General features: G+C 38.3%; 3 protein-coding genes and 1 long non-coding RNA gene across 4 annotated transcripts; 2 read left to right on the top strand and 2 right to left on the bottom strand.

Moving 5' to 3' along the window:
- Nucleotides 1-5,761: 5,761 nt before the first annotated feature.
- On the top strand, nt 5,762-7,004 carry LOC135082331 (uncharacterized). Its single transcript, XR_010259393.1, has 4 exons — nt 5,762-5,819; nt 6,391-6,423; nt 6,678-6,706; nt 6,894-7,004. It is a non-coding gene; the product is annotated as an uncharacterized LOC135082331 (long non-coding RNA).
- On the bottom strand, nt 6,995-15,460 carry LOC135082327 (phenoloxidase subunit 2-like). The gene is made up of 12 exons (XM_063977116.1): nt 15,201-15,460; nt 14,361-14,556; nt 13,868-13,976; nt 13,619-13,739; nt 11,483-11,691; nt 11,135-11,387; nt 10,709-10,861; nt 10,162-10,296; nt 9,632-9,813; nt 9,063-9,205; nt 8,459-8,694; nt 6,995-7,747 (listed from the first exon to the last, which is right to left on the bottom strand). Exons 1-12 carry the CDS (start codon nt 15,309-15,311, stop codon nt 7,517-7,519), a joined length of 2,079 nt encoding a protein of 692 aa, XP_063833186.1. The 5' UTR covers nt 15,312-15,460; the 3' UTR covers nt 6,995-7,516.
- LOC135082328 (2-(3-amino-3-carboxypropyl)histidine synthase subunit 1) lies at nt 12,154-13,625 on the top strand. Its single transcript, XM_063977117.1, has 2 exons — nt 12,154-12,509; nt 12,597-13,625. The coding sequence occupies exons 1-2, from the start codon at nt 12,269-12,271 to the stop codon at nt 13,604-13,606; spliced, it is 1,251 nt and encodes a 416-aa protein (XP_063833187.1). The 5' UTR covers nt 12,154-12,268; the 3' UTR covers nt 13,607-13,625.
- A 1,105-nt stretch (nt 15,461-16,565) lies between the features above and the next one.
- LOC135082329 (sn-1-specific diacylglycerol lipase ABHD11-like) lies at nt 16,566-17,975 on the bottom strand. The gene is made up of 3 exons (XM_063977118.1): nt 17,462-17,975; nt 17,001-17,368; nt 16,566-16,846 (listed from the first exon to the last, which is right to left on the bottom strand). The coding sequence occupies exons 1-3, from the start codon at nt 17,885-17,887 to the stop codon at nt 16,708-16,710; spliced, it is 933 nt and encodes a 310-aa protein (XP_063833188.1). The 5' UTR covers nt 17,888-17,975; the 3' UTR covers nt 16,566-16,707.
- Nucleotides 17,976-18,003: the final 28 nt, after the last annotated feature.

Raw genomic sequence — 18,003 nt, 5'->3', positions numbered from 1 at the left:
GCTAGCAGGAGCTGAGGCCCTGCGTGAAAAAGACGTAAATGTTCATCAATTAAAATCAATCTAGTTAATCGATGTTTATCTATAATTATAGGATGTTTTTTATCGAACTCGTGATTAGATAATTTTAGCCTTCCTCCTACTCGTAGGACGCCATCTGCGTCGAGGAATGGATTTAGAGGTAAAAGTTTAGACTTATGATGCAATGGTTGGCTCTTTGAAATAGTATTAATTTCTGTATGAAAAGATTCAAATTGACAGAATTTAATTAACAATGTTTGAGATTTATTCAACTCTTCAACTTGTAGTGAGCCCGTAATCTTAGCCTTGTTTTTATTAACATTGTTGGCAAATCGCAATACATAGGCAAATATTCTTTTTAATTTACTATAGGACGAATATTTGTCAAAATCAATAAATGTAGGTTTTTCAATATTTAAATGAACTTTTAATTCAGGAACTTCAACAGAAAAATTAATAAGTTGCTGTGGCCACTCTACATAATCGTGTGCTAGGTAAGGAGGCCCTGACCACCATATACTAGTGGGTTCTAGGTCTTGGGGTTCGACTCCTCGAGAGGCCAAATCAGCCGGATTGATATCCGTAGGAACGTGTCGCCAAGTGTGACCGCTTGTGAGCTCGTTAATTTCTTGAATTCTGTTAGAAACAAAGGCTTTTAGTAATTTTTGAGGTGTTTTGATCCAACTTAATAAAATTGTAGAGTCAGTCCAAAATACTACTTGTTTAAAATCCAATTTTAGAGATTATATCAATTTAGAACATAGGCGAGCTCCCAAGAGGCCACCACAGAGCTCCAGTCGCGGAATAGTTGTAGGTTTGATAGGCGCGACTCGAACCTTGGCGCATAATAACTTGACTGAAACATTGTTATTATTGTCAATTGAGCGCAGATAGATACAGGTGCCATAGGCATCTTGTGATGCGTCCACAAAACAATGCAACTCAATTGATATAGGTTCATTACAAACAACATGGCGAGGTATGTATAATGAAGATAGTTTATTTAGATTGTTGGCAATTATAGACCAATCTTTGGATAAGTTAGGCGGCACTGGATCATCCCAGTCCAATTTTAGGCTCCAAAGTTTTTGTAGCATAATTTTGGCTTTAATAGTGCATGCAGATAATAGTCCCAGTGGGTCAAAGATTTTACATGTCATGCATAAAATAGAATAATCATAAATAGTTTAGTAATTGGAAAATTTGAATCGATATCAATTGAAATGCAATTAATCTAGTTTAGGAGACTAACTTACCCCTAAAATATCTTGTCTTTTTGTTTAAAATTAGGTAACTTTTAACTTTAACATATGGGGGTGAAATTAATCAATTTCCCAAAATAACTTTAGTGAATCATGTATTTCCTTACTGAAATAACAATGAACATTAGAATTTGATTGTAGAATAGGCTGGGTATGACTTATAGGCCCAGAAATTAGTATAAATTAGACTGGGTATTAAATAGTCCCAGAAAATAGTTTACATTTATAGGCTGGGTTTACTTATAGGCCCAGAAATTAATCTTTATTAGGCTGGATACCACATATAGGCCCAGAAATTAATCTTTATTAGGCTGGATACCACATATAGGCCCAGAAATTAGTTTACTTTATTAGGCTGGGTATTACTTATAGGCCCAGAAATTAGCCACCCTAAGTGGGATTGTTGCAAAATAGGTTTGTTGGATCCTAACTTAATTCGCTTTGAACCTACAATATCCCAGAAAACGTCTGCCCCCAAAAGTATATCGACAGTGGAGGGACAGTAAAATAGAGGATCTGCAAGCTCAAGATCGGTAGGCAAGTTAAGATGCTCAATATTGACATTCATAGATGGTAATAGTCCAGTTATCTCAGGCACAACTAAGCACTGCACCTGCTTCTTGAATGAACTAACTTTGGATTTTAGAGTTAACTTACAACGTTCTGTTATAGAAAACGCGACATTGTTGATCCCAGACACACTCATCGAGTTGATGTCCTCGGTAAGCAAACTTAATTTTTGTATAAATGCATCAGTCACAAAAGACGATTGGCTGCCCGTGTCTAGCAGAGCACGCGCTTGGTACAATTTGTTATTGGATTCAATCTCAACCATAGCAGTACATAGGAGGACTTGGCCAACTGAAACAGCTGAGAGAGATATAGGCAAGGAAGGAACAGTAATGTTATCGGCTTCCTTAATATTGGGTTTGTCAAAATGTAACAAAGTATTGTGCCTAGACTTGCACATACGACATGATCCTTTCAGTCTACACTGAGAAGAAATATGGCCCTTACGAAGGCAAGTATTACATAACTTTAGTCGAGTAACTTCATTGAGTCTGTCTTCAACAGACAACTTTTTGAAAGTTGGACATCGGTAAGTTGGATGAGATTGACTACAAATGACACATGTAGGGGTATAGGATGTGGCAATTGCATCACTATTGTCTTCCAATGACACTGAAAAAGACTTGGTTGTATTATTGTTAGACTTTTGAAAACTTTTATATTGATAGACGGGCTTCTCCACCTTATTTATAGAGGTAGTTTCTAAAATAGCAGCCCTATTTCGCAAAAATTGAAAGAAATTATCTAGTGTGGGCAAGCTTGGTAAGGTACTCTTATGCTCTTCCCACTTACAATTGGTAGAAGTATCTAATTTAGAAGATACTAAATATATTATCAAGGCATCCCAACTATCGGTGGGCAGACCCAAAGTATTTAGAGATCTCAAGTTTTTAGTGACATTATCAATTAAATAGCGTAATGCCTTATAAGACTCTTTGTTAATTAGCTCAATTGAAAACAATGACTTTAGGTGATTATTAATCAAAATATTTTTGTTGTTGTATCTCTCGCATAACAATTCCCAAGCAACAAGGTAATTTTTGGATGTAAATTCAATAGATTTTATAACAACAAGAGCACTTCCCTCTAATGATGATCTGAGATAATGAAATTTGTTTATTGCCGGAATAGAATCATTGGAATTAATTAATGAATCAAAAGTGTCATGAAACTCTAGCCATTTTAGGTAATTTCCATCAAATGTAGGCAATTTTATAGTTGGCAACTTGATATTATTGAATTCTTGCGAGTGACTGCCGTTGGAAACACTACATGCATCACAAAACTTTGAATTGGAATTTGGAGTAGCAGACTCAATTATTTCTTGGAAGCTAGACAAGGCAGAGTACATGTCACTTTCTATTGATTCTCTCTCTTGTAATTGAATATCTAAATTGTCAGAATTATTTTCTATTAAAGTTTGCAATTTATCGAAGGATGAAAATAGTTCTTGACATTTTTCCAACCGAATAGTGAGCTCCTTAAGTTTTGCACCTTTAAGGTCACTCGGGTTGATCAATTTAATAGTTTGCAAGTAGTTTTTAATTGAAGTTAGACGGCCCTTGATAGAACTACGTTGCCTATACAATTTAGTGAGGTCCAATTTGGCGGAACTCTCGTTATAGTCATCACTCTCAGACATATTGGCGCACAAACAATGAAATAAGCAAATAAAATGTGCAGGTCAAACTTGTATAGCGGTCCTTTGCGCAACTCGTGCGCGTCGCAACCTCAGCCCGTTGCCCCGAAGCTTTACAACTGCCCTGACGCCGCCCGCAGCAGAAGCGGAGATCGGCAGCTCAGAGGTTAGCACGCGCGATAGGCACCCTCACGTTGTAGGCCCGATTAGACTGAAACAGTTCGGCGTGTGGTGTTTAATGCGTGCAAAGCTAATAGCGAAGGCACAAACAGGAAGACAGTGAAGAGCGACAAGAAAAGAACCCACCTGTTGCTTGGAGAATTTGAAATATACTTAGCGAGTTAACATGAAAACTTTGGATGAAACACTTTACGACACTCCATGCGCATTACAATCGTGCAATAGGTTATAGGTGCTTGGAATCTTGGATGGAGGCCTGGATTTGGGTTTAGCATCGGTTCTTCATCGGAATCATCGTTTTTCAGCAGTTTTCTTCGTGTTCGTCCTGTCACGGTCGCCAAAAACCATGTTGGAGCTTAGGTTTATAGATTGTAGTTTTGTAGGATCTTGAAATTAGGGGCCTTTTCAATAATAAGCCATTCTTCGGTGAACATTGGGTTTTACTTCGGTTTAAACAATATTATAGGTACATTACAGAAAAATAAAGCCTTTCTCGTTGGCGGTAAAAAAATGGAAGCGACGCTTCGGTTGGCGGTCGTCGCCAGGGTATGGAAACTTCCATACAACGGTCATCGAAGTGAAACTTGCTTCCAAACAGCGACATCGGTGAATAAATTCAAATACTTTTTAACTACTCTAAAACGGTCTAGATGTCGCTGCTCGTGTCTTCTTCATATTTTCATTTTTTTTCTTAATTAAAATATATTTGAGAATATTGTTAATTACAATGTGAAAACTTTTTTTAAATGAAATTAATTTGTTTTAATTTAAAACTGAACATTGACATTTTTGTTATAATTTACATAATAGAGTAGTAGAAATTACTATTTAACATATGGCAACTTTGTTTTTCCTCCAAAATGGCCGGTGTTGTTTTTGTTATGTTAAATGCATTCTTGTTTTCTTATCCATCATTTAAGTTTTCTGTGGTCCTATTAAAGTATTGAAGAGTCGTCGAGTCAAATTCAAGTTCATTCCTTCGTACCTGCTGCTGTTCTGGTTCATCGGAGTTTTGTTCGTTCCTTCGTGAATCGCTAAGAAACTTTCTGTTATGTTCACAAGTGATCTGAGTTTTATCAATGTGCAAATGCTTTTTTAGTGTTGTTGAAAACTTTGCGAAAAGACGCTTTTGGTGTATAATATTATGTGTGTTCATAAATAAAGTAAAATTATTAAATTCAAAAGTTTTTGTTTACTTATTTGCATTTCCATGTGCAATGTAGAATTTTTCCAAATCCATTGTTTTGAAAATAATACAATACGTACACCATAAAGATAAATATTTTCAAAATAATGGATTTGAAAAAATTCTACATTGTACATCATAAAAACAATAATTATTATTCTTTGAAGGTTATGAGGGCCTATGTGTGCGTGAACTGTGTGTATGTGTGCGTGGACTTTATGTATGTATGTGTGCGTGTACTATGTGTGTATGTGAGCGTTACGTACGTAGGTTAAGTACAGCGAATTTAACACCAGGCTGTCAATTAGTAGGCTCAAAAATTTGACAGAGAGGGTTCTCTATTTCCTATGTATTACTTTTCTCTATGGTCGTCGCATAGACAAAAATTCTCTCGGCTCCATAGACTTCTTTCTATGGAGCATGCTTGATTATGATAGGGGGCGCTAGCGTCGCCGGTGGTGGCGCTGATGTAGCAGCGCGAACACTACTAGTGTTACGCGCCGTTTTCCATTTTGTATACCGAGGGGCCAATGGGCACGGCTCACGGCAGAATAGTCTGCAAGGATGTTGGGCTACTCAGTAGCAGTAGCCGCTACTGATTCAAAAAATGATGATATAATGATATTAATAGCATCATTTCATGATCCCCCTTCCCCCATGACATGATGTCAGGGGCCAGGCCCCCCCTAAAAAATAACCCTTGATACGCCAATGCGGTTGAACAACAAACCACATACCAATAAGTGCTATTAAATGGGCAGCCACAGTGAAGAAACTGCTGAACATAGGCCTTTCATAAGACCTTTTCCAACGATTTTGTAGCGGCTGGCATATTAAAATCGGTTTCCTTAGACCTAAAGTTACATTAAAAAGTTTAAATGTCAATGTCAATTATGGCAGCTGTGCTGCTGTCATCGCGGCAACAGCTGTCATTTTGCACGAGATCGTTGATGCTGCCAAGAGGGTAAGATTTTTTTAATTTCTACTTTATATTTGTAAGAATGTAATTAGGACATCAATTATTTAAAATTCTTCTCAATTTTAATAATGTGGAAACGTTTGAATTATAGTTTTTTGTATTCACTAATTTAATTTTAGATTTATTATTTAGCCATGTGCTCTCAAAATTTTCCCACGTGCTAGTCAAATTTTCCCACAATTAATTTGTTTAGGTGTTAAATCGACATGACTAAATCGATAAGATATTGATAAGGAATACAGTATTTTTTCCGCTTTGCGGTTTGCCCTGAAAGATAAGATTGTTTGGTTAGGACACATTGCCACCGAATCCTCACATTTTTTACGAAACGACTACACATTTGAAGGGCATGTTTATGTTCAAGTCTTCAAGATTAAACTATCTACCTAATTTATTTTTAGATTTTGACTACTATGTGATGACAATAACACGAGCCGAAATGTGTTTGTATGATCAACACGTGATATCAAATGATAGGGCTGATTTTCCATGCTCCTTGATGAGTAATTCGCGCATATATCTACTGTTTTAAATGTTGTATGTTGTCCTTTTCCAGGTAGCAGTTGAGAATCACTAACAGAGTAAGTAGGTAAGATATCATTCAGATACAACTTATACCTAATAGATTTCATTCTGTAACTAGCAAAGTAATATTTTAACGTAATACCTATATTCTGCTCGTCTTGGGGCCATAATATGACTTATGATGACAATAACACGAGCCGAAATGTGTTTGTATGATCAACACATGATATCAAATGATAGGGCTGAACTAATTGCCCAAATTACTTATTTTGATACAGCTTTTATTTTATTCTAATTGTAATCTATTTCTTTTTTCAGAAATTTGGGGATCTGATGTGCAATATAAGGTAAGATCATTGTACTCATTGTTGTTAACTTCACAAACCAATATTTCTTATGATGATAATCAACACGAGCCAAATATGTGTTACCTTGATAACAACATGATATTTAATGATAGGTCTGATGTGATAGTTTAATCAGTGTTTTAGTGGCTGGAAAGAATCCTATTAACACAAATTTCTTTGTTTTCAGGTAAACTGTCATTCATAATCGTGAGAAATAATTTAAAGATTAGTTTCATATGCTATAGTATTTTTTGTTTGTATTATTAAGGTTGATTTAAATAAAAAAGATTTATTGCTATCTAATATTTTTATTTCATTAAAATCCTAAAAGTCAATGGGTCATTATTAATTTTCTCTATAAATATTTACAGTACTTATTGATTCCTAAAACTTATACTATCAGCCTTTCATTTTATTAGATTATTTTACAATATTATTATTATCTTTAGTCATCATTAATCATTTGTGTCAATTCAAGTCAATCATATCAAATCTTTATCAAAGTTAATGCTTGTACAAAATCTAAACTGAATCATGTTATCACAGTGAGCAATGAATAATTCTTATCACCATCACATGTCGATTTACAAAGTTGTGCTCAATCCTGTCAAGCTGTTTCCACACTTGACTTATTCTCATTATCTCTTCCACTGATATCACACTAGCCTGTTTAGATTCTTATAAATGTACCCTCCTGTCTGTCTGCATGATACACTCATTCAATATCCATACTCCCAGTGATCAAACATCTTCATTTCATTGAAATTAGGTCCAGTATTAGATACGATTGATTGATTCCTGATCGGAAATTTACTGAGTGGGGTTCCTGGGGTTTGGCACAATAGGTGTGCTCTGCAGCCGGATGTTGATGTCCTGCAGGAACATATTAGGCTGGATGAAGTCCTCGATGCTCGTCGCAGTGTTGGAGGGCCGGTCGAAGGGGAAGCCCATGGCGCGCTTGTCAGGATACAGGCTGTCTCGGATGCCGCAGAAGCTAGACGCCTCCTTGCACGTGGCTTGCCTGCCGTCGGTCCTTTCAACCTGGGAAAAATATAGTGGTCAAAATTAAATGTCTGAGGTTTATCAAGGTCTCTTATCTCTTTAGTTCACGATAATAATTACAGTAGCTAACTTGATATGAAGAGATAAAGTTTAAGTAAGATTAGAAGATACAATATGTCACAGTGATCATTTTGATATTCTCTGATCTAATAAATAGTATGACTAAGAAATACTTATATTACGTCGCCGTCGTAATCTTGTTGTAATATTATGCTGTGGTTAGTTATTATAGAAGTAGACCAACCAGTTAGAAATAGGCAAGACAAGTACAGTCATATCATATCATAACAAAGAAATCAGACTAAAATCTAAATAGCAGCTTTTACAAGTACTTAAATAAGATTCTGGAGTCGCTAACATAGCCCGACGGATTAGCAAGCTGAAGTTGCAATGGGCAGGGCACATATACGCAATACTGACGGCCGATGGGGCAGCATGGTTCTGGAATGGAGGCCGCGTACCGGAAAACGCAGCGTGGGACGTCCACCTACAAGGTGGACCGACGACATCGCAAAGGTAGCAGGGAAGCGCTGGACCCAGGCCGCTACCAATCAATCAACGTGGAAAGCATTGGGGGAGGCCTATGTTCAGCAGTGGACGTCCTATGGCTGAAATAATGATGATGAAGATGCTGGAGAAACAGAACTAACAGTAGATAGTAGCGTATGAAGTCGTCTGTACAATACTAACCGCATCGAACTCGTAGTTGGACAGCATGACGAAGAGCACGTAAGGCGAGCCGGCCTCCGATCCCTTGGGTACGAGCATGTGCTGTGGCCAGCCGCAGCCGCAGAAGTTGAAGGCGGCCAGGTCCACCTGCCGCGGGTCCTCGCCCTGTACTGACAGGTCGCGGAACGTCTGCTCGAACGGGATCGTGAAGGTGGACTCCGTGGACTGACGGACGATTCGGTTCTGGCCCGCGTTCACTGTGGAAGGACAGATTTTATTAACTGCTTTGTTTATTAGGCTTAGGGTGTAAGGGACACATAAACAAATGCAATGAAGTCTAACAATAATACCTTATGCTAATAAGTTTTCCTTATGTTTCGGTATGGCATAAAATTTAAATTTATTGAATCGAGCCGATTACTGTCTGCGGGCTTCTATCTGGACGTAGACGATTCACCGCGTAGTTACTTAATTTACCGTCAGTCCTAACGTATCTTAATCTATTTGTAACTTTGATTCATTACGAACAGATTACGAACGTTACAAAAGATACTGAAATAATTTTCGGGAGTAGCCCCGCTGTCTCGAACTTTTTATACAATTTTGAATTTAATTGATTACTTACATGGTGTGACAAATCGGTCCATTTCGATGAACATCTTGCGCTGGTCGGACAGTATCCAGGGCTGGTTGCGCTCGTCGACCTTCGGGCTGATGAAGATGCGGACGGTGGTGCGCCTCGCGTTGCCAGTGTTGTTCACATTGATTCTGGAAATATTACTTTACTATTAGGTAGCTGTATCTTGCTGTTCCGTGTATATAATGTCAAACTTAAACCTTAAGAAGAAGAGCTTCCCGAAATCCCGAATCAACCCGCGACGTCTTTTTTCCTGTGACATCGTACTTAGTTATATGAAAAGAAAAGGCTTGTATCTCATGCAGTTGGCCTTTTGAATTAATCCTTAAGGGAGACCTTTGTCCGGCAGTGGACGTCTTTAGTTTAAACGAGAACGACACGTGATTGGGGACCACAACACTTGGTACGGACGACAGCATATCAATGTAAACACTGTGGCATCTTAAGTAGTTGCTATAGGGGTGATTTTTTAAAACTTTATTAATCTCATCATGTAGATACTGTGTCGACTGTAACTCTGCTAAAATAAATCTTCCCAGGCTTGACCAGAAACTCACACGTATTGGAAGGGTCTGTGGTTCAGATGCGTGAAGCGCGCGTAGACCGGCCCCCGGTTGGAGAAGTCCAGCCCGCGCGAGAGGTCGACGTCGCTGCTCATCCAGAAGGTGCTGAGCTCGTTCTGGTTGCCGCCCTGCGTCTCGATGGAGGCCGACATCACTCGCACGCCAGGGTTGCCCAACTGTGATTCGATACATCGTGTTAGTCGAATGATAATCGTTCAAAATTTTGTTAACTGCAGCACTGTTGATATACAAATTGCTACTTTTTTGAGACAATAAATCCTACATTAGAGTTGCATTTTCCTTGATGAGAGTCAGCAAAACTGATGGAATTAAGTATTTTTCTTCAAATTGGGTTTAGTAAATCTAAGTCAAAATACTCGTAGGTTAGCTTCAGTCAGTTGAAGTTGCGTGAATATGACGACAATTTTTGATCAAATATTACCTGATGGATGGAAATGAAATAAGACTTGAAATTTTAGTTAGATGGTTGTTTTTTTAGACAAAGAATTGAATTTAAAGTGTACCTCCGAATTGCTGTAAGGACGGACGAAGGTAGATTCCTTGTGCTTCTGGAAGATGTCGTCGATGAACGCGTGCCAGCGGTAGAAGAACGGGTCGCGCATGGTCGTCGCTTCGTCGGCCATCACGCCGAACGATTCCTGTAGAAATTAAGCCATACCATTTTATCATACGAGAACTACTCACGTCATAAAATAAAGAAAAGTACTTAGAAGAAAAAATGCGTTGTCTGATGTCCCAGTAGGTACACCAAGCGAGTCGTTTATTATCGAAGGTGGAAGATTTTTAAACTTTGCTGGTCAAGGTGCGAGGGTCCCCTGAATTTGAAGGGCCGATGCTCGCACCAGCTATCCCTCCGTTATGATGGTTCTTTTCCAGGGGGGCCTGACCCCTGACATGTCTTGTTACAAGGTGCGATTAGTACCGTCATAGCTCATGAGTTATTACTATTAACTATCACCTTCAAATCGGTAGCCCAACATCCTGGGGAGGGCACCACAGACCATTACACGCATATTTGTCGAGGAGTATGAGTCTAATACGTTAACTTACAAGGTAGCGGTGGTTGGGGTCGTGCATGTAGGCGGTGAAGCTGTGCCCGTTGTTGTGCAGGCTGCCGTACAGGTCGCGGTTGGGCGACAGGATGCTGGCCTCCATCATGTTGCCGAGGAGGTCGATGTTCAGGTCCACGGTGCTGCCGTTGGGCTGAGACATTGACAATGGTTCGTACATGAGTTGCTTTGTCAACATTCTGATAGTTTGTTGTTAGATGGTTCTTAAAATATTTTGGTTATTTCTTAAGAGAAAGTTACTTTGTTGATTTTGTTGATTTCGTCAGCAAAAATCCGCAAAAAGCGAAAAACCAGTGTTATGTAAAACGTTGCTATGATATTAACGTAAGGAGTTTCCGAGCTTACTTATACGATTGTTATTATAAATAATGTTTTTCTCTTAAACTTAAAGATAGTGAGCACTCACAAGCCTGGCCATGCCGGTAGCGATCGCCTCCTCAATGTTAGTTCTCCATTGCTCCATGTCTCTAACTCCGATCTTGAGGCCGTCGACAGGACGATCCAAGTCCCGCCACGTCATGTTGGACTGCCGTGGTGGCCAGCCTCGGGACGACGTCAAGCTGTCCAACTTGGGGAAGTACGCTTCTGGGACTGGTTCCCTCCAGTTGCTGAACTTCTCTACTCTCTTCAAGTTGTTGTTAAGACGCTCACAGTTGTATCTAAGGAGAGATGAGTATTAGGTTATAGCAAACAAAATATCGATGTAAATATTAGGTCAGACGCACCTAACTATTATAAAGGTATTATACTTTACCGGGCAATAATCTGCTGGTGCATATAGAAGAACAGTTCACCGCGACGATCCTTGGCAACAATGGATCTGTCAGAAGCGGTAAACGGATAGACGAGATGCCAATGCCAGTGGTGAAGGTTGACTCCAATATCTTCTCTAAAGTACGCCAAACGATGTTCAGACTCTAAATCGGAGGCAGTGAAGTCTCTCGGGATAATGATAGGAATACGCTGAAAATAATAATTTTATGTTCATAATACGTATTGCTTGTAAGAAAATCATTTATTTTAACGTTAATCAGTTTTCAATTTTCATCAAAATCCGTACAGTCGATGTATTCCTATTCACGCGATTCAAGTGTTAAGTTTATTTTTTTCAATAAACATAAATTGTTCTATGTGTACAACGGAACGTTACTTAAACGATGTGACATTGACACATTAATAACGTTCCATTACGCAAAAGTTAATGTATGTAAAATATTAATTACTTTTAAAATTAACAAATATCTTTGTTTTTATATTTTTAATATATTTGTATTTTCAAATTTATTATGAGACAAGCAAAATAAATATTAATGGAATTTAATTAGAATAGCTACGTCATCATAGGTTTATACATTATTTATGCGTTTGTTGAAAATGATGTTTCGTAATACGAAACGCAAAATCTTGCAAAAGTCACGTAGGCCCTGTCGTACAAAATATTCGCGCGTGTTATTGTTTTGTGTTGTTGAATAACCTAGCGCAAACTTTAAATTAATAATTATTTTACAATTGATTAGTAATGGTTATTTAGTGATTACAAATGGAAGACATTATTCAAACTCCGGGTGTGGTTGTCGTCCGAGCAAAACCTGAAGGACAGAGGAAAACTTTTAAACCTAATGTGCGTTCTTTGAATAAAATACCAGACGAATTGTTGAATGATCCTCTTCTGAACAGAGCATGCGAGTCCTTGCCACAGAACTATAACTTTGAGGTTCACAAGACGATATGGAGAATACGATCTCTGCACGCCAAAAGAGTTGCATTACAGTTACCAGAAGGTAAGTTCTAAATAGTCACATAGATCTAAATTGATCACTAATTATTGTGACTGATGTTAATATTGCGTCGTATCTCTTTGTCGCCAGGATTGACGATGTTCGCCACGACCCTATGCGACATTATTGAGACGTTTACGGAAGCTGATACAGTGATAATGGGTGACGTGACCTACGGAGCATGCTGCATCGACGACTTCACTGCGCTAGCGCTCGGCGTCGACCTGCTCGTGCACTACGGCCACTCCTGCCTCATCCCCATCGACCAGACCACCGACGTCAAAGTACTCTACATATTTGTTGATATCAAAATAGACCCATCACACTTCGTAGACACTATCAAACACAACTTCCCGAAAGGCACACATCTAGCATTAGTTAGCACAATACAATTTGTTACAACTTTACATTCAGTTGCAAAGAATCTCCGTACTGATGAGTATGTTGTGACCGTGCCCCAATGTAAGCCCCTATCTCCCGGTGAGATACTCGGGTGCACGGCTCCTAAGCTGACTGCCGATGTCATAGTATACCTTGGTGATGGCAGGTTTCACTTAGAATCCATTATGATTGCCAACCCAAGTATTCCAGCATACAAATATGATCCTTACGACAAAAAATTTACATCAGAACAGTATGAACACCAAGTCATGCAGGCCAATAGAAAAAATCAAATTAAAACTGCTGAGGAGGCAGGCAATTTTGGGCTGATACTTGGGACCTTAGGAAGGCAAGGAAGTCCAAAAGTTTTGTCCAATTTAGAGAAACAAATTAGAAATTCTGATAAAAAGTATGTAAAAATACTTTTATCTGAAATATTTCCTAGCAAATTAGCATTATTTCATTTAGATGCATTTGTGCAAGTGGCTTGTCCAAGATTATCTATAGACTGGGGGACAGCGTTTCCACGGCCTTTGCTTACACCTTATGAATTCTCTGTGTCTCTAGGAAACAGTAAGTGGTTGACTGAAGAAGGCACATACCCAATGGATTTCTATTCTAATGACAGTTTGGGGCCCTGGACACCTAATTACAAGCCTGTGTTATGTTCTGGGACAAATAAAAAGTGTGATAATTGTTGTAATGGGAAAGGCAAGTAAAGCGATACTTACTGGGATGTTTTGTGGCACCACAGCAGCCATCTCCCTGGCCTGAGAGAACACTTGAGAGTCTAAAAACTTGGAAGGGAATGTCTCCGCGAAACTCGGTATCTTGACATTTCTTGTGTCACGCCTATAAATGAAATAATAAATTAGGTATTTAACACATATTTTAATACAAACAAAATGGAACCATATTTATCTTAGAATTTAATCTAGGCAAATTATTCTACTGAAATAATATGCAAGTACAATGTTTACCTGTGCATTATGGCAACAGAATAACAGTAGTTGAAAAGCTGGGGATTAAGGTTGGTCCTTGCAAACACACAAGTGGACAGCAGCTCTTGCAGTTGGTTCTCAGGAACATCTGGAAAATAACACATCTCATAAACTACTTTGAACATTACTTAAAGTTGCAATAACTATGGAATATTATGTACCTGTAATGCTACTTACAAGGCTTTGGATTAATTTAATTTGGATTATTAATATAATTATAATATTTTAAATAATTTTAAAGGCTTTTATTAAACCCTGTGCAGAAATAAAAATATTTACAAAATTATTTCATGTTCATATTATCTAATAAACTTATTATATTAACTAATATAGGCTTTGAAATTCTACAATATTAAGATAACACCCGTGATCGAAAATCGAGTTTTCGTACGTTAACGCATTTCCGTTAAGGTAAAGTTATTCCGAAATTCACGTAAGAGGCAAACACTGTATAATAAACAAAATTCTTTACTCATGAGGACGTCGATGACTTCAGTGGCCATCTCCTGGTGTCGCGGCAGGAATAAGGAGAAGTCGGCGTCAGTTGGCAGCTGTGACGCGACCCTGAACTGCGGCACCTGGCTCAAGTTCTGCAGCGGGATTCTCTCGCCGGCATCGTCACCGAAACGGTCGTTTAATTCGATGCCATTGTTCTTGTAATCTTCTGGCTGAAAGTGCGAGAAATCTGTGGTGACGAACATGCCTGATCGGAGCCGGTTATTCCCAGTCGCCCCCCCACCGGCATAATTGCATAAAATACAGGTTGAATGTCTGGAATGCATAATATGTAGACGTAAAACTACATCACGAAAGAGGGTTTTATATCGCTTTAGTCTCGATCTCACCTGGGAATCGAACCTAAGAACTGAGCATAGAACTCTAACCACTACTCTACGAAGTTAAATGAAGTCGAATATTGACAGAGTAACAGAGTTTCGATCCATTAACAACTATAAAACTACTAAGTACCGACTTGGCTACTTACATCTTTATTTGGTAACGGATTTTATCTAGGGTATCGCGATACGTAAGCGTAAATCAACTAAAATATTATGGTTTTTAAATGGATCCGAGCAGGAATCAAACCTGACGCTCGCTAAATTAAAATGCGATTTAACGCATCATAAGGCATTGGTCCTCAATCCTATACATCACACAGGTGTGGATTGCTTATGGTACTAAGTTCACCAAGAATCGAACCCAGAGTCCCCAGAGCTTTGGATGTCGTTCGCGACTCGTACAACGGACTAAAGGTGAAATAAAGTACAGTAAAACCAATAAAAAAAATGGCAAACAGAATAAGATGACTTACCAGGAGTTGTTCAGTAAGCTGGAACAGAGCGTTGTTGTCGCCCTTCGGAGTGATCAGCGGCTCGTTGGGCCGATCAAACAGAAGCTCGAAGCTTTTCACAACGTCCGCCATTTTGAAAAAACTTTACTAACTAAAAAAGTATTCTAGTTTTGTTCCCTTCACAGAAACTGTGAAGAGGGAATGTGCTTATTGTATGCTGAGGGGGATCTTTTATACTGGCTACCAGTTGGAAGAGCAGTGCGGAGCGCAAAAAACCACAATCATTATCTTATTTATTTATTTATTGACAAAGATCTACCAACAACACAACTTTACATAAACAAGTAATGCATGCAATGATGACAAGACCAAAAGATGTGTCTTTATGGGTAAATACAGCTTACATACAAAATAAAAACTTGACGACCGATCTTGTCCACAATGTAATGATGCGTTTTCACATTGTATTCTTATCACCAGTTTTGCCAAGCGTTGGTAAGATCTTTACTGTAGGGCTCGAGACAGCTGGAGAATGGAAAAGTCCCTCAACTACAAATTAAGCAGACAATGAAATTCTGGCGGGTCAGAAGTTTAGGCGCGTAAGTAGGTAGACTACCTACTGGAATTCATTATTTATCGAATGATTATTTCATTTATTTCTAAGCTGTTCACCTATAATGTAGAGTGGCTGTGTCTACGATGTGCTAGTGGTATACTTGAATATTAAACCGGGAGGGGCATTGAACCGATTCGAACTTTCTTTTTAAAGATAGTTAATTTTATTTAAGTTACAACAATCTTAACTTAATTATAATCGCCTATTGTCGTATGCTAATGGTACCTACTTAATCAATTTACATTTCGAACTAGCCTTTTGATTGAGAATATGATAAAGTATGTATTTAGCCTAGGCGCAGAACACCGACTTTCAGTTGACTAATAGTTGGGTCGAGCTGTATAGGGGATGGACATGGTATGTAAGTGCGCACATTACACCGATTTGGTATCGGCCGATTCTTCATACAAATTGGTTTGCACCTAGGCTAAATCTAATAGAAAATCTACTTTTTAAATATCTAATGAAGTAAGACCGACAAGGCGCCAAATCGTTGTACTTGTAAGATGCGTCTCTATTTACCTACTCGTTTTGCTAGTATTGTTGGAAATTATTAATGTTTATTGTTTACCTAAACTATATTAGGTGTGCTATAGTTATTGTAAGCTCACTATTGTGAACTTTTAATGTTACCTTTTTAATGTGTTTTAATAATGTTCATTTCTAATCAAACCATCTTTTCCATCAAGTCATTGACAATGTAGGTATAGCTGGTCTCACGCTCCTAACCACATTACAGATAAAACTATCAGTGGTGTGAAAAAACAATGTTATCATAACCATAAAATTTATTCAGTAACACTGTTAACAATAGGTAAATAACTCAACACTAAAATAAAATTCAAATCACAGAAACTAATTGATATTTGAGGATCACATGCAATTGTACTACTTATTTATTACAAATATAAGCTATTTTTCAGACAGAAATTTGCACACTGTCTCTAGAAACTTTTCAGGTTTCTGACTGTGAACCCAGTGGCCGGCACCTTCGATGAACACTAAATCAGCAAGTGGGAAGTATTCCTGTATCTCTCGGAGGTCATTCTTTCTGTAATAAGAAAACAAAATTGAGTTCAAATAATATCTAACACCACTTGCTCATAGAAAAAAAAAAACAAATAATGGACATAATTAAAAGTATATTTTTAGTTACTTAATATTTTGCTAATGTATTTTTTCTTAATTTTTAGAATTGAACTCACCCAATGTAATCAGATAGAGAACCACCTACAAATAGAGTAGGACCACAATACTGCAAGCCTCTCAAGTTGGATGGAAAACATGAAATGTGTGACTGGAAGTTGTCCTTCAGAGCAGGTATGTTCACTCTCCAGGTGTACGATCCAGTGTTGGTCTGCACCAAGTTCGTAATTAGGAAGTTCCTCAGGTTCACATCAGGAGTGATGCCTTTCAACTGCTCGTCGGCCAGCTTTCTAGCCTTCGACATGGCAATGCCCGGCCTGATAGTCACAGAGGACATAGCATCAAACAAATTTGCCATCGAAAATATCTGTGGGCTCGTTTTAACTGGTGAGATATCAACAACTATTAGGCTCGACACTAAATCAGACTGGAAAGAAAGAAAATTTTATTAGTTATCATTCAACTCCAGGATAGATTGTGTCTGCTGTATGATAAATAAGTAAAACTACGTACAACTTACACAGAGTAGAGACAGCACCATGGCGGTGCGGCCGCCCATACTGTGCCCGAGCAGCGACACCTTGGACAGGTCCAGCTTTTTTAGTAATTTCATAATATCGTGCGCCATGTGAACGTATGTGTGTTGCGAAGAGTGCCTACTATCACCATGGTTTCTGGCATCTATACTGATTACTTTTCTTCCTGTTGTCCTGTGGATAGCCTTGCTCATACTGTTCCAGTTATTCTTAGACCCCAGAAGACCATGCAAAATTACTAAAGGAGGCCGTGAGGAACCCACAGAATCAGCTGTGCTCTCGTACGATGCGTATGCCAGTTCTACTGTATCAGAAGGCTCTATATTTGATGTCAAATATCTTGGATAGGTACCTAAACAGATCTTAAATGAATTGAACACATTTCTGGGGCCTAGTCTTGTGAGTAACATCGTGTTTTAGATTTTTTAACAAAAAAAATTTAGAAGGTTGTTTGACACCGCATATTTTTTATTTTGTTTGACATTTCTTCTTCTGCCATCTGTCCAAATGACGTTTTACTTTTTTA

This window comes from Ostrinia nubilalis, chromosome 21, assembly GCF_963855985.1.
Source record: "Ostrinia nubilalis chromosome 21, ilOstNubi1.1, whole genome shotgun sequence".
Classification (NCBI taxonomy): domain Eukaryota; kingdom Metazoa; phylum Arthropoda; class Insecta; order Lepidoptera; family Crambidae; genus Ostrinia; species Ostrinia nubilalis.
This window is presented reverse-complemented; position numbering and strand designations above follow the sequence as displayed.